Below are 17,179 nucleotides of genomic sequence, written 5' to 3' on the forward strand. Positions count from 1 at the left end.
TAAAAATCTGTCGTTCTGGCCCTGAGCAAGGCAGTTAACCAACTGTTCCCCGGGCGCCCGAGACGTGGATGTGGATTATGGCAGCTCCCCGCACCTCTCTGATTCAGAGGGGTTGGGTTAAATGCGTAAGACACATTTCAGTTGAAGGCATTCAGTTTGTTCAACTGACTAGGTTACCCCCCTTTAAGTTKGTTTTAACAGTGGTCAAGTAGGCTACTGTGGCTATTTGACTATAATGTAGGTCTACCAGAGTGGCCTACCATTAAAAACAATGGAGAAAAACGCATCCCATAACATTTTAACATGGAAATAGCTGTTCTATCATTCAGCCTACAGTAGCAGCCAATGTGTGGTGTTCAATGCCTACATTCCATGAGACAAAAACATGCAGGGCTTGACATGAAGCTGTTTATCCACTTGTCATTCAGACAAGGTGACTGAAAATATTTGAGGCAAGAAACCACTTTACAAAATAAAATTCATTATTATTCCCATTCTCTGCCTATTGTCTACTTAGCTTATTCAAGACCGTCTCAAAATATAACACTTTCCCTTTAAGACATAAACATCTCTTTACCTGACTCACTGTTCAAAGATGGCTAGAAATACACACATTTTCTGCTCTCGTTGGAATAAACCGCTCTCCCATTGACTAGAAATGAGTTATAACTGTGCTAAAAACTCACTAGCAAAGAATATGAACAAATGTGCACACGTGGCTCCATGCAGCTCTCACTTTCATCTCAAAACAAGCACATTTACTCCCGACCGTTCATACTATAGACTAAACACAGTCCAGTTCAAAGTGATACGGCAATGGCTATTTGCATATAGGCCTACTTCAGCTCTGATTGATTATGGCGCTCCGGTCTGTGTAGAGTATGGGCCGGAGTCTGCCAATGCAATAGAATCCTACTCTAATGCGCTTTGCCTACAAGAAAATCTCTTGCACAGTTAGTTTTGCATACTAAATCTTGCGTAGTTTGTTTTGTTTTGGTATATTATACTGAAAGTGGCTAATATTGTGTTGATTCGAACACAATTCCAGCAGTAGAGCGAAACGTTGAGTGTTAACTAATGGGGGGAAACTGTAGTGGGCTCATTTTTCATCTGCACGGCAGTCTGAGGGGAGCTGCGAGCATTCACACAGCTCTGAGGGAACACTGGTAGTAGACTGACTGACTGAGGTTGTATTAGCTGTAATGTAGACTCTTATGAACTCAAAACATACATTTCCTTACCTGTAATCATGATACACTTGTTTTGAGCAACACAAAGTCAATCAAATGTATTTATAAAGGCCTTATTACATCAGCTGATGTCACAAAGTACTGTACATAAACCCAGCCTAAAACCCSAAACAGCAAGCAATGCAGGTGTAGAAGCACGGTGGCTAGGAAAAACTCCCTAGAAAGGCCAGAACCTACGAAGAAACCTAGAGAGGAACCAGGCTATGAGGGGTGGCCAGTCCTCTTCTTGTTGTGCCGGGTGGAGATTATAACAGAACATGGCCAAGATGTTCAAATGTTCATAGATGACCAGCAGGGTTAAATAATAATAATCACAGTGGTTGTTGAGGGTGCAACAGGTCAGCACCTCAGGAGTAAATGTCAGTTGGCTTTTCATAGCCGATCATTGAGAGTATCTCTACCGCTCCTGCTGTCTCTGGAGAGTTGAAAACAGCAGGTCTGGGACAGGTAGCACGTCCGGTGAACAGGTCAGGGTTCCATAGCCGGAGGCAGAACAGTTGAAACTGGAGCAGCAGCACGGCCAGGTGGACTGGGGAGAGCAAATAGTCATCAGGCCAGGTAGTCCTAGGGCTCAGGTCCTCCGAGAGAGAGAGAAAGAAAGAGAGAATTAGAGAGCATACTAAAATTCACACTGGATAAGACAGGAGAAATACTCCAGATATTACAACCTGAACCTAGCCCCCCGACACACAAACTACTGCAGCATAAGTACTGGAGGCTGAGACAGGAGAGGTTGGGAGACACTGTGGCCCTGTCCGACGATACCCCCGGACAGGGCCAAACAGGCAGGATATAACCCCACCCACTTTGCCAAAGCACAGCCCCCACACCACTAGAGGGATTTCTTCAACCACCAATTTACCATCCTGAGACGAGGCCGAGTATAGCCCACAAAGATCTCCGCCACTGCACAACCCAAGTAGTCCTCGCAGTACTTCAAAATAGCTATCCAAACCATCTCACTCTCTCTCCCTATCCTTCTTCCTAGAAGTGCATCATAGTCCTTGTGCCAAGAAAGCAAAGGTAAGCTGCCTAAATGACTACCGCCCTGTAGCACTCATGAAAGTAGCCATGGAGTGCTTTGAAAGGCTGGTCATGGCTCACATCAACACCATCCCGGAAACCCTAGACCCACTCCAATTCGTATACCGCCCCAACAGATCCACAGATGACGCAATCTCAATCACACTGCCCTTTCCCACATGGACAAAAGGAACACCTATGTGAAAATGCTGTTCATTGACTACAGCTCAGCATTCAAAACCATAGTACCCTCAAAGCTCATCACTAAGCTAAGGACATTGGGACTAAACACCTCCCCCTGCAACTGTATCCTGGACTTCCTGACGTGCCGCCCCCAGATGGTGAGGGTAGGCAACCCTTACCTGCCACGCTGATCCTCCAACACTGGGCCCCTCAGGGATGCGTGCTTAGTCCCCTCCTGTACTCCCTGTTCACCCACAACTACATGGCCAAACACGACTCCAACACCATCATTAAGTTTGCTGACAACACAACGGTGGTAGGCCTGATCATCGACAACGATGAGACAGCCTATAGGGAGGAGGTCAGAGATCTGGCAGTGTGGTCACACACCCGGTAACATCGACAGGGCTGTAGTGGAGTGGGTTAAGAGTTTCAAGTTCCATGGTGTTCACATCACCAACACACTATCATGGTTCAAACACACCAAGACAGTCGTGAAGAGGGCACAACAATGCCTTTCCCCCCTCAGGAGACTGAAAAGATTTGGCATGGGTCCCCAGATCCTCAAAGTTCTATAGCTGCACCATTGAGAGCATCTTGACCGGTTGCATCACTGTCTGGTATGGAAACTGCTCGGCATCCGACCGTAAGCCGCTACAGACTGGAGTGAGTACGTCCCAGTACATCACTGGGGCCAAGCTTCCTGCCATCCAGGACCTATATACTAGGCGGTGTCAGAGGAAGGCCCAAAAAATTGTCAAACTCCAGTCACCCAAGTCAAAGACTGTTCTCTCTGCTACCAAGTCTGTATCCAAAAGGCTCCTTATGGCTTGGGGGTAGAACCTGTTAATAAGACTGCTGAATAATTAATCAAGTGGCCACCCAGACTATTTGCATTGACACAGCTACTTTTTGTTTTTACACTGCTGCTACTCGCTGTGTATTATCTATGCATAGTCACTTTACCCCTAACTACATGTACAAATGACCTTGACTAACCGGGACCCCCGCACATTGACTCGCTACCGGAACCCCGTGTACATAGCCTCGTTATTTTATTGTTACTTTTTATTACATTTTTTGCTTTATTTAGTAAATATTTTCTTAACCAACAATAGAGTTAAGGGCTTGTAAGTAAGCATTTCACGGTAAGGTCTACACCTGTTGTATTCGACACGTGACAAATACCATTTGATAATTGTTTTGAGCATCACAAGTAGTCCTTTAAGGAATTTAAATTAGCTATCAAAACCATCTCAAAAACCATCCCTCTCTCTCTATCTCCCCCCCATCTCTCTCGATCCCCTCTCTCTCCCGCTTTCTATCCTTCTCCAGGTGGTAATAAACTGTGCCATTCCCAAGGGGCTCAAGTACAACCAGGCCACACAGACCTTCCACCAGTGGCGCGATGCCAGGCAGGTCTACGGACTCAACTTTGGCAGCAAAGAGGATGCCAACGTATTCGCCAGTGCCATGATGCATGCCCTGGAGGTGCTCAACTCTCAGGACACAGGTGAGGGTGAGCTCTGCTGACCGACGGGAAGAATATCTGCTGTAATGACCTGAGATATCCAGCTCTCTTTYGTGTTTTGACAAAGGAGAGGTGGTCTTGCCTGTTGCCGTCCTGTTGCTTCACCCATTGCAAGTAGTCGTAGTGAGAGGTGTCCTGGATGTTTAGTGGGCAAGGATGCACAACTCTTGGCTGATGTAGAAGCTGGGTAAGGGTTAGCCTTGGAGTGCTGTGCTCAGACACACTGGTTAACGTGACTAGGTATTGGTTTTAAGCAGGACCCAAGAGGTAGAGCGAAACCCTCTACAAATGTCATCACAGTTGAGCGTCACATTAAAACTACAGTACTTGACCAGACATTTGCCAACGGCACTTTAAAAATATATCTTTGTGTTTACAGTCCACACAGATGACTCATCAATGTTTTGCCTCACTTTGCAGATTTTTTTGCTTCACTAAGCTAAATATGGTCGGGTGAAGGGAAAAAAAWAAAWAAATACAAAGAAATGATTTGCGTCTTCTTTTTGATCCGCTGTTTAATTTGGTTTGGCAGAATGACTCTCTTGTCCTCAGAGTTAGATCAAATGTTTACTGAGGACCTGCTCTCGTAAAATTGGATGCAATTAGACGTTCTGATGTGTGTCTTGGGAGGTTGTGTGTGTGTGTTTGGGGAACTCTGGGTCTGGAGCAGGGGCCTAGTGAGGGGCTCAATCAAGACCCTGTTCCTGACCCCCTCCCTCTGTGGCTGCAACAACTTGTGACTGACTAGGCCCTCAGGGGTTCCACACAACAGCAGTCACACTGAGCCTAGTATCTCTCACCAGGCTGTTTAGGCCTTTTAGTCAAACTGTTTACTTATTGCTAACAAATGATGCATTGTTTTCAGTGGCGGCCATTTCTGTTTTTCAGATATGATTAATCTCTGGAAAGGCTAGCTAGCGGCTGGCCTGGCAGTGTTCTGGGGGGATAGCTACAATGTATCTGTATTCTCTCCAAGCAGCAGTCTGCTGAGCCCAGCCCACAGTTACCTCAGATGGAGTGGCCTTGGAACAGACTGTGATTATGCTGGTTGCCTGCGCTGCCTTAGCTTAATTTGTTGACGGATGCGATGAGCCACTGCGTCTAATGTGAATAGCTTTCCTGTAATCTCCACCACCACGCCTGAGTAATATACACACTGTAGCTCTGGTGATATTTTCTCAATGAGGGCTGGCTGCCTGGGACAGAGGGAGGTGTGTTTGGTTGTTGGTAATATGATTGTAGAGCGGATCATCAGTCATTTTGAGAGAGCCGACGGTTGTTGTTTTTCAACGCACACTGCACCCAATCTCTTCTCTGAGGGGAAAGTTACGGTTTTATAGTCTCTTTGCCACTGTGTTTGGAATAAGACTGACTGAAGTTCAGAAGCTATTTAACCAAGTCTGTATGAATGAATCCAGGTTTCAAAGCAAATACACTTTTATTTGTCACATGCTTCGTAGACAACAGTGAAGTGCTTACTTAATGGTCATTTTCCGACAATGCAGTTGAAGATGAGAGAGAGAGAAAAAATAAATAAAAAATAAATAGTGACACTTGGAATAAATACAGTGAATAAATAATAAAAATGATGCGTAAAAATAACATTGTTATATAGGGAGTAGAAAATATTGTAGCTATATACAGGGAGTACCATTACTTAGTCGATGTGCAGAACTAATTGAGGTAGCTATATACTGTGCATAGAGGTAGGGGTAAAGTGACTAGGCAACAGGATAGATAATAGACTGTAGCAGTGGCGTGGGCGTATGTAGTGTGTGTGTTGGCGTGTCAGTGTAAGTGTGTGTGTGTGCATAGTCAGTGGAAGAGTTAGTGCAAAAAAGGTTCAATGCAGGTAGCCATTTGATTAGCTATTTAGCAGTCTTGTTTAGAAGTCTTATGGCTTGGGTGTAGAAGCTGTTCAGGGTACTGTTGGTTCCAGACTTGGTGCATTGGTACCGCTTGCCATGCTGTAGCAGAGCGAAGTCTGTGGCTGGAGTCTTTGAAACTGCCTGGTATAGAGGTCCTGGATGGCTGTGAGTTTTGTGGTCGGTTGCCAAGCAGTTGCCATACCGAGTGGAGATGCAGCCAGTCAAGATGCTCTCGATYGTGTAGCTGTATAACTTTTTTTTCTGAGGATCTGAGGACCCATGCAAAATCTTTGAAGCCTCCTGAGGAGGAGAGGAGCTGTCGTGTACTCTCCATGACTGGACGATGATATATCCTTGGTGACGTGGACACCGAGGAACTTGAAACTCTCAACCCGCTCCACTGCAGCCCTGTCGATGTCAATGGGGGCGTGCTGGCGCCCACCCAGAATAATAGTTTGTGTGGAGGTGCTGACTAACACCCTGAGGAAGGCACAATGATGCCGAAACATTGGTAAATACCCATTAAATTGCTGGGAGATTACACATTTGGTGTGCGACTTTCTTTATTTTGATAGTTTATGGTATTACAGACTGGGTCAGGGAGAGGTTGAAAATGTCAGTGAAGACACTTGCCAACTGGTCAGCGCATGTTCTGAGTACACGTCATGGTAATCCGTCTGGCTCTGCTGCCTTGTGAATGTTATCCTGTTTTAAATGTCTTACTCACATCGGCTATGGAGAGCGCGATCACACAGTTATCTGGAACAGCTGGTGCTCTCGCGCATGATTGTGTTGCTTACCTTGAAGCAAGCATAGAAGGCGTTTAGCTTGTCAGATAGGCTCGTGTCACTGTGCAGCTCGTGGCTGGGTTTCTCTTTGTAATCCGTGATAGTTTGTAAGTCCTGTCACATCCGGCGAACGTCAGAGTAGTAGGATTCGATCTTCGCCCCGTGTTGACGCTTTGCCTGTGATGGTTCGTCGGAAGACATAGTGGGATTTCTTATAAGTGTCCGGGTTAGAGTCCCACTCCTTGCCTTTAGCTCAGTGAGGATGTTGCCTGTAATCCATGGTTTCTGGTTGGGATATGCATGTACGTCGCTTTGGCGATGAGGTTGTTGATGGACTTAGTTAGTTTTATTGAATATTTAAAGTATACAATATACTTGCAGTGAAGCCACTCAACTACATTACATTAGTCATCTAACAGACTCCCATCCAGAGCGACACACAAAAGCAACCAGGGTCAACGCCCTGCTCAAGGGCACGTTGACAGTTCTCCCACAAGGTCAAAAACAGGGACCCGAACGAGTGATCCATCAGCCACCGGCCCAAGCTCCCAACCATCCAAGGCCCCCCCACCGAGAAAAAATTAATAAATACAATAATTCCATTCCCCCCCAATACACCAARAAAATATAAAAAGGAGAAACAGCAAACAACAAAGCAAAAGACATCAAGGACAACAAAAATCATAACAGCAAGGCCAACTGAATATGTTTCAGTGCATGTATGGCACTATTTACATGTGTGTCCGTGTATGGGTGCATTTGAATGAGAGCGTGTGTATATTGCATGTGTACAAACACCTGCAATGCATCAGCCTCAGGCAATCCGGCATTAACTGTAACAACACTGCCCCTCAGTGTCATTCAAACTGACTTTTTGTTATGTTTTATTTTGACTTTATTTTTTAAACTTTATCTTTGACGGTCATTCTATCCCCCGCCCAGCAACTCCACTCCCACCTGTCTCCAATTCCACATGCGAATTTCTATACACCATATATCTTTCAACTATGCTGTGATGTTTAAAATACATACAATCTATCTAATCAAATAGAATCCACGGATTGCGAGTTGAAGATAAATACTTTTACTAAGACTATTAGTAACTGACTGACCCAGTCTCTCAACAGTACTATTTCTAGGGTAGATTTTTGATAAATGTTATGCATTTTCAGCCACTCCTGAACCTGAGACCAGAAACATGATACCTGAGGGCAATAGCAAAAGAAATGATCTTGATTCTGTATCCTCACAACAAAATCTGCAGCGCTTTGATGATTGTATGGCCCAAATATTCAACATTTTGTTGGTGGCAAGAATTTCATATAATTTTAGCTGAAAAGCATAAAGTCTTGAATCTTGCTTCATTTTATATATCAACTCATACACCCTGTACCGTGGAATCGGTACATCATAAATCTCTTCCGAACTATTTTGCAATCTGTTTGGCACAGCTGGTCATCAAATGAAACTGGTATAGCTTCCTATTTATGCTGTTTTTATTCCTCTGACAGTTTTGATCCTTTATATTGGGCAGACAGACCAGTTCCCTACCTCCTCCCGCTGCCACCTGTCTCCTCCATTTTAGGGGGTAATGCTGTAATCAATTGGTTGTAATCTTGGATTGAGTTCCCATGCAATTCGGAAAACTCCATGAAAGACAACTGTACCATTACAATATAATTTAAAAACAATATACCGTTTTCAAATATCTTTCCCATAAATACAGTTCTTTCAGCCATAATATTTGTTGTGTCTTTTCAGGGTGATGAAATTGAAATTGTAGCCAGCTCTGCAGTGCTTGTTTGAAAAAGAGAGCATTTTTTTAAAGTATGGCAATCTGCACAAAGGCAAAAATGCAATTTTTATGCAATGGATGAGCTTTTTCTTAGTGATCTACTTGAACCATTTAGGGTTCAAATAAAACTTTTGAATGAGTGAAGCTTTTAGAGAGGTTTAGTGATTTTATATTTAATCTCAACCCACCCTATTCATTATATAGATAGGCACACTTTATCTTGTCTGCGACGAACCATCAAACAGGCAAAGTGTCAATACAGGGCTAAGATTGAATCAAACTACACTGCTCCGACGCTCGTCTTATGTGGCAGGGCTTGCAAACTATTACAGACTACAAAGGGAAGCATAGCCGCGAGCTGCCCAGTGACACAAGCCTACCAGACGAGCTAAATCACTTCTATGCTCGCTTCGAGGCAAGCAACACTGAGGCATGCATGAGAGCATCAGCTGTTCTGGACGACTGTGTGATCACGCTCTCCGTAGCCGACGTGAGTAAGACCTTTAAACAGGTCAACATACACAAGGCTGCGGGGCCAGACGGATTACCAGGACGTGTGCTCCGGGCATGTGCTGACCAACCGACAGGTGTCTTCACTGTCCCTGATGAGTCTGTAATACCAACATGTTTCAAGCAGACCACCATAGTCCCGAGCCCAGGAACACAAAGGCAACCTGCCTAAATGACTACAGACCCGTAGCACTCACGTCCGTAGCTATGAAGTGCTTTGAAAGGCTGATTATGGCTCACATTAACACCATTATCCCAGAAACCCTAGACCTAACAGATCCACAGATGCAATCTCTATTGCACTTCACACTGCCCTTTCCCACCTGGACAAAAGGAACACTTATGTGAGAATGCTATTAATTGACTACAGCTCAGCGTTCAACGCCATAGTACCCTCAAAGCTTATCAATAAGCTAAGGATCCTGGGACTAAACACCTCCCTCTGCAACTGGATCCTGGACTTCCTGACGGGCCGCCCCCAGGCGGTGAGGGTAGGTAGCAACACATCTGCCACGCTGATCCTCAACACTGGAGCACCCCAGGGGTGCGTGCTCAGTCCACTCCTGTACTCCCTGTTCACCCACGACTGCATGGCCAGGCAGACGACAAAACAGTGGTAGGCCCGATCACCGACGAGACAGCCTATAGGGAGGAGGTCAGAGACCTGGCCGGGTCGTGCCAGAATAACAACCTATCCCTCAATGTAACCAAGACAAAGGAGATGATTGTGGACTACAGGAAAAGGAGGACCGAGTACGCCCCCATTCTCATCGACGGGGCTGTAGTGGAGCAGGTTGAGAGCTTCAAGTTCCATGGTGTCCACATCACCAACAAACTAGAATGGTCCAAACACACCAAGACAGTCGTGAAGAGGGCACGACAAAGCCTATTCCCCCTCAGGAAACTAAAAGATTGGCATGGGTCCTGAGATCCTCAATAGGTTCTACAGCTGCAATATCGAGAGCATCCTGACTGGTTGCATCACTGCTTGGTACGGAAATTGCTCGGCTAGTGTGTACGGCCCAGTTCATCACTGGGGCTAAGCTGCCTGCCATCCAGGACCTCTACACCAGGCAGTGTCAGAGGAAGGCCCTAAAAATTGTCAAAGACCCCAGCCACCCCAGTCATAGACTGTTCTCTACTACCGCATGGCAAGCGGTACCGGAGTGCCAAGTAGGACAAAAAGGCTTCTCAACATTTTCTACCCCCAAGCCATAAGACTCCTGAACAGGTAATCAAATGGCTAKCCGGACTATTTYRATTGTGTGCCCCCCCCCCCCCAGAGCCTTTTTTATGCTGCTGCTACTCTCTGTTTATCATATATGCACAGTCAGTAACTATACATTCATGTACATACTACCTCAATTGGCTCGACCAACCAGTGCTCCCGCACATTGGCTAACCCGGGCTGTCTGCATTGTGTTCCACCACCTGCCAACCCCTCTTTACGCTACTGCTACTCTCTGTTCATCATATATGCATTGTCACTTTAACCATATCTACATGTACATACTACCTCAATCAGCCTGACTAACTGGTGTCTGTATGTAGCCTCGCTACTTTTATAGCATCGCTACTGTATATAGCCTCGCTACTGTTTTTCACTGTCTTTTTACTGTTTTTATTTCTTTACTTACCTATTGTTCACCTAATACGTTTTTTTTGCACTATTGGTTAGAGCCTGTAAGTAAGCATTACACTGTTGTATTCGGCTCACGTGACAAATAAACTTTGATTTGATTTAGCGTCCCAGATAAAGCAAAATATTTTTTCCTCATATGATTTGAAAACTAATCATCAGGAGTAGGCAGCGCCATGTGTGAGTAAACTGAGATATGACTAAGGAGTTAATCAATGAAATGTTTCCATAAATATACAGGTGTTTACCTCTCCATAGTTGCATGATCTATTGAAATTCTCTATTGAAATTCATTGTGGAGAGCTCATTTATACATTTTGTGACATGAATACCAAGTATGTCTACTTCACCGTCAGTCCATTTTATAGGTAAACTGCACGGTAATGTACATTTTATTTTTACGTAATATTGTACACATCATAATTAGGTTTTAGTCCAGAGATTCCAGAAAAGTTATGTAGATTTTCAATGAGACATTGCAGGTATCTAGCTTGCGGACTTAATATAAAACTTGAGTCATCGGATGGACGGACTTGATCCATGGACACTTGTTTTTAAGCCTTAGATTTTTAATCCTCTAATGTTGTTATTTGATCTGATTTTAATAGCTAGCATTTCAATGGCCATAATGAATATATAAGGTGACAGCGGACACCCTAGTTTAACTCCTCTTGACAATTCAAAGCTCTGAGAAGTAGCCACTATTTACTATTTTACACCTGGGGTTGCTATACATTTAGTTATTAATGAACCAGTGACTGATGTGATAAAGTCCTCAATGCCATTAGATGAATCCTGGAACATATTCCAGTCTGTGCTAGCAAAACAGTCCTGTTGCTTAGCATACACTTCATTGGACCACTTGGTACTTCCTGTTTTGAGTTTTTGCTTGTAAGCAGGAATCAGGAAGATGGCGTTATGGTCAGATTTGCCAAATGGAGGGCGAGCTTTGTATACATCTGTGTGTGGAGTATAGTTGATCTATATCCCCCCCCCACACACTAGTTGCCCAAGTGACATGCTGGTAGAAATGAGGTAAAACGGATTTCAGTTTTCCTGCGTTGAAATCACCGGCACCTAGGTGCACTGCCTCTGGATGAGCTTTTTCTTGTTGGCTTATGGCCCTATATAGCTRGTTTAGTGCCGTCTTAGTGCCAGCATTGGTGTGTGGTGGTATATTGACAGCTACGAAAAATATAGATCTCTTGGTAAATTAGTATGATATTTAACACAGTTGTTATGAGAGCACTGAACATTACATTTACATTTAAGTCATTTAGCAGACGCTCTTATCCAGAGCGACTTACAAATTGCATACATATCCTAGCTGCTGGTAATATTACTTACCCTTGTCCCTTACCCTGCCTCCCTCCCTGACTCTCCCCCTGTCCCTTACCTGCCACCCTCCCTGACTCTCTCTCCCCCTGTCCCTTACCTTGCCTCCCTCCCTGCCTCTGCCCCTGTCCCTTACCTTGCCTCCCTCCCTGCCTCTGCCCCTTACCCTGCCCCTGTCTCCTCCCTGTCTCTCCCCCTGTCTCTCCCCCTGTCCTTCAGCTCTTTGTTCCTGACTAGCCTATCGCCTGACTAGTGTATCTGGCTCTGTTTACCCCAGTGACCTCTAGCCCTCATCTCTCCCTGAGGCTGAATGCTTGGTTCTCACTGAACTTTTCTAGCCTGTATTAATTACCCGATAGTGATGAGCTTGATTATGGGAATGGTGATGACTTTCTCCAGCGGTGTGGGTGTTCTCACACTATCAAAGCCTGCCTGTTGCAGCCTGCCTCTGACAGGAGGAGACCCTGGGGTCTGCTTGCACTTTGAAGGAGTCTAAGGATATCCTCAACGTGTGAGTGAGAGGGAGTGAGTGAAGATGTTTCAGGCCTCTCCAATTCCCCTGTCTGTTTGCAACAACGTTTGTAGTGTGAGCTGTCTTAATAACGACATAAGCAAGGACTTTTCTCTCAGACACCCTCTTCCTCTCTCCTTCCTTCCCTTCTCTATCCTCCTTCTCTCTCGCTCTGCTGTTCTCCTTTGTTTTTCTTTCTCATCCTCGTTAGAGAAGGGGGGTTTGTTAGCTGTTATTCTTTTTGCTGAACTCCTCCAGTGCTGAGTTTGCAGAATTCCCCTGTGTTTGGTTGGGGGCTTAGACTTGGTGCTAGAGGCTGAGGCTGGTTGTCGGGGCAGGGATCTGCTCTGGAGCCGAGGCTGAGGCTGCATATGGGCTAGACTGGGAGGGAGGCTGGGAGCTGGAGCGCCACAGGCTTTATAATGCAGAGACTGTTAGCCTGGCCCTACCAAAGCCCTGCCAGGCTGACAGAGAAAATGGGAGGCGAGGTACGATGGGACACTAATTGGCCCAGCCTCAGTCAGAGACCCATTTTGTGTTCAGTAAGCCGTTTACAGCAGCACAGTCCAGCACAGTGATGGGGCTGGATAGGCCTGACTGGATGGGGTTTCAGCGACCATAGAGGGCTGGAACAGGCTGGCACGCCGCTGAAGGCACGCCGCTGAAGGCACGCCGCTGAAGGCACGCCGCTGAAGGCACGCCGCTGAAGGCACGCCGCTGAAGGCACGCCACTGAAGGCACGCCACTGAGGCCCAGTGCAGCCAAGCTTTCTCCTATACTTGTCCTTAACTGAGATGGAAACATGTATTGTGTGCAGTAGTTCTCGTCAGGGTTGTGCAGAGAGGAGCTCAGCACTTACACAGGTCCGGTTGAGTCCACCCAGGCTACAGCTGAGGTACAGCAACCCTGTTCGTGAGCAACTTTGTTTGAGAGGCACTTTGAGAACTGTAGTTAAGATATGGATCTGATTTTCTGTGCCTCTTGTTGGTCGTACATAGAACTGCACACAGAAGCACTCCAGTGTTATTCTTATCATCCAATGTGATGATACTTCTGTTCTATTCGGTGTCTCTTTTAGACATGATAAGCCTTCCATGACACGAGGCTCAACATCATTCACTCCCGGACTGGGGTTTATCACCGGACAAGAGAGCAATGGAGTCACGCTAGTCTATCTTTTTATAATACTTGTTATTTATTTCACCGCTAGCTAAATCCAGTGTTGACATGATTTACCGAGGCCTCTTCTGCCTGTGGTCTGTGCTGAATGTAGATCCAGCTGCTGTGTGTTCTGTTGCGGACTCTGCACTGTGATTGATCCTGCCTCTCTCCATTGTTCCTCCACTGGAAAACTGATGCTGCTGCTTGGGAGGAGAGAAGAAAAACGCAGGGTGGTGGTTGTGTCTTTTGCTGGTAGTGCAGGATTTTACTGCCTTTGGTGGAAGTGTGTAGCTCTTTCTCTTGAATGAGTGTGTCTGTGTGTGTGTGTGTGTGTGTGTGTGTGTGTGTGCTTTCAGAAAGCCCTCCTCTCTCCCTATGTCCCTGGAGTTTCTACGGTCTCTATAGTATCTGGTCTAATTTTAGCAGAGTGAAATGTGTGGTTGGGAATCACATGGCAGGCAGTCGGAGCTAGGCTGACACTGACACCGGAGCTGTGTCCGCTTACCGTGCTGCTATTGCCTGAGACTTTGTGGCATGTGGGCTTTTCTAAAATAAATGGCTGTTGTCACCTTCCTTCCCAGTCAGATAGAACACTGAGTGACTGAATGACTGAGTGACTGAGCCACTGGACAAAGGGCAGAGCGGACTCCTGGAGATCAGGGACGTAATGGGTTCAGAGTTCATGTTTTCTCTGTGTAGGCCCTGTGAGGTGTTGTAGCCCGCGGACAGATGAGTACATACTCTAACAATGAGCTATCGGACTGTCTCTATGGAAATGTGTAATGTGACATTTGGTTTACACAGAAACCAGCCGGACCAAACCAAACCACACCTTTTCTGTGTTTAGCGCTGAGTCCCAGGTGCTGTAATTTGAACCGTTGTCAGAACAGCAACAGAACAGCACTGGGAGTGTTTTTCTCGTCCTCTTTACCGAGAAGGAGTGTGTGTGTGTGCACGCCAAGACAAAGGAGCGATCGGTTACCGTCAGAGACGAGGCAGTGTTTGTGGTCTGGTGAGGGCGTGTGACTTTTGGAAGGTCGAGGGTTTCTTGTAATACACGTCAGTCAGATGACTGAGGGGTCAAGTCTGGTGGAGCCTGTCTGTGACCCTCCTCAGGTCACACCAAAGCAACTGTGTTCTCCCCATGTCTGGGTCCAACCTCATTGAACCCCAAGTCATTGAGCTGTAGTGTGGTGCTAAATGTTAGTTCTGGGCTTTGACCTGAGCTCACTCTGTGTCAGTCATGTCCTGTAACCCATAGAGGCCCATACAGACAGATGTCCTCAGTCTACCTCCCTCTCTCTGCTCTCCTAAAATGGGTAAAAAAAGGACTGGACTGAAGGTCAGGCCGCTGGACGCCGGTCAGTGTTCTGGTCTGGCTGTAATCCCCTCCTTTTCATCTGGCTGTGGACAGATTGATATGGAGAGAGAGGAAAAAGAGAGACATAAGAGAAATGAGGCAGTGTGTGAGAAAGGGCCATGTAAGGCTACAAAGCACCAAGTTAAAAGGCAGAGGGAAAGGGTTTTTCAGACGTGGTCCTGTAACAAAAAACTCCACAGCTTCTGTTTGGGTCTTCATGTTGACAGACGGCCATCTGAGCCCCGGGACAAANACTCCACAGCTTCTGTTTGGGTCTTCATGTTGACAGACGGCCATCTGAGCCCCGGGACAAACAGCTGAACACAGTCTGATTCTACACAGTGGGGTCCCTCTCTTTGGGGGGTCCCCTGGCCCCTAAACCTCCACCCACTGCCCTGTGCAGCGCCCGTTCTGCCCGCTACACCCCTAGCAACACAGCCCAGTCTGGCAGCATGGTGTGCGGGACCAGGGGTAGATTTATTGATGGGCACCTTTTTGGGGGTATAAATACCTTGATGTGATGGCCTGTTGCCAGAGCAGAATACAGGGCGAGTGTGTCTGTTTCCATGACTTCCTCAGTGTGAGAACAACACGGGAGCTGGGTTGACTGTGGTTCTGTGTGGCCTACTGTTGCCCGTCATAGAAACAAYCTGCATCCCTGAGCCAAAATAAGTTTGTTTTTGCAGCTAAAGTCCCTGCCTTTTTAAATGAGTGCAGACAGAGTAGGGGGGTTGGACACTGACACCCTGCACCGTCTCTCAGGGTGTCTGGTGTGTTGCTTTCTTAAGTCATGCCACCATGTGAACCCCATTGCATCACTGGGCCAGTCGAGATGGAGGTTGGTGTGACGTGAGTCCCGACTGCCTGCCTCACTTTTTGTTGATGAGCGCATGCTCTTTTGCACCATACTGCCATAATAACCCACGCTGCTGAGAGGTTCTCCAGCTAGCCAGCCTGCTACTACTACTACTACTAACACTGACAGAACAGCTGCCCTGCACGGCCCAGAGAGTGAAACCCCAGCACGGTGCCTACCAGAGACTACAACACTGTACTTATCAGGGAAGGCGACCAGAGCGGGAGAGACCAGACATTGAGAGCAGCGTGATCCAGAGAGAGGGAGCAGGGCCTGCTGTTTTAGACTTGTGTCCCAGCCCAGGATGGTGCTGTCCTGTTTGGTGCTCCTCACTCTGCTGCCTCAGATCTCTCTCTCATCCCTCTTCTGCTCCTCTGTGAGGGGAGAGACTGCTGCTGCTGTTTGGTGCTGGCAGTGGAAGACAGTGGAAGGCCCTCCAGGCGTCCACAGATATGCCTGCTCCCAGAGTGAGCCGCTTCCAACTGCAGCAGACTATCAGTCGCGCTCAGATCATCCTCAGCAGTGAGTAGAGCTGGACTGGAGGGGGTTGGTAGYGGGTTTGATTTGGGGGTGTAGTGAGACAGCTGATGAGGAGAAAGGGTGGTGCAGGAGTGGGAGGGGGCAGATGACTACACCACTGATTGCATGTTGCAGAGCGTTAGTTGAAAAGGAAGCGCGACTGACTGAGTTCCTCTCTTACTAACACAACTAGTGCTAACAAGTCCTTATGTAACTTGTATAACATGAATGTTTTATGCTCTATTCGAGATGTCAGTGAAAATGAGMTGTTAGTTGCCTGTAGTGTAACCTGCTATATATTATACACTGTCCCGATAGGCGATGGAAGGAAGATGGAGTCCTCTTATGATTGGTCAGAGATCAGTTACTCTATCTTCTGATTGGCTAAGCTGTGTTCCATACTTTGGTGCTCTGTAGCAACAGTCTTAAGAAGRCCCTGGCTGAAAGAGAAAGGGCAAGGAGATGGAGGGCAGCCGTGACCTCTGTTTCTGTGCTTAGACGATCTTTGAAAGATAATTAAATCACTTAAAAGTGTTCCTGAGTCTCCTAGCTACAGAGTCAGAAACACTCTGTTCAGTCCACACAAATAATTCAACCCTCYAGGGAGAGGAGAGAAAAGGTACATTTTAGGCATAGTTCTGAATGCTTCTCCATTCTCATGCCCTCAACACACAGACACAGTTGGCTTCCTTCAGCTAGCTCTGTTTTCGGTTGGAGGCGAACCCTGTGGAAAGCCCAGTCTCTCTCTCTCTGGTTGTGCCAGCATTAGGATCATGAGGATATGTCTTTATTGCACGCTGCTTGGCTCGCAAAACTGATGATTCCTATAGTGCAGTTAGGATCAGCAGCA

At 46.5% G+C, this 17,179-nt stretch overlaps 1 protein-coding gene across 7 annotated transcripts in view; it reads left to right on the plus strand.

Moving 5' to 3' along the window:
- The window catches only part of enah (ENAH actin regulator), a 150,566-nt gene that overhangs the window by 67,253 nt on the left and 66,134 nt on the right, over nt 1-17,179 (plus strand). For 4 of the 7 annotated variants that reach the window (XM_023973838.2, XM_023973837.2, XM_070435954.1 and 1 more), the window contains exon 3: nt 3,792-3,969. In XM_023973838.2, coding sequence (XP_023829606.1) covers nt 3,792-3,969 — 178 coding nt within the window. Of the gene's footprint in view, nt 1-3,791; nt 3,976-17,179 lie in introns of all 7 variants that reach the window. The other 3 variants (XM_070435952.1, XM_070435951.1, XM_070435953.1) reach the window with 1 other exon arrangement.

This window comes from Salvelinus sp. IW2-2015, linkage group LG28 (genome assembly GCF_002910315.2).
Source record: "Salvelinus sp. IW2-2015 linkage group LG28, ASM291031v2, whole genome shotgun sequence".
In the NCBI taxonomy this organism is placed as follows: domain Eukaryota; kingdom Metazoa; phylum Chordata; class Actinopteri; order Salmoniformes; family Salmonidae; genus Salvelinus; species Salvelinus sp. IW2-2015.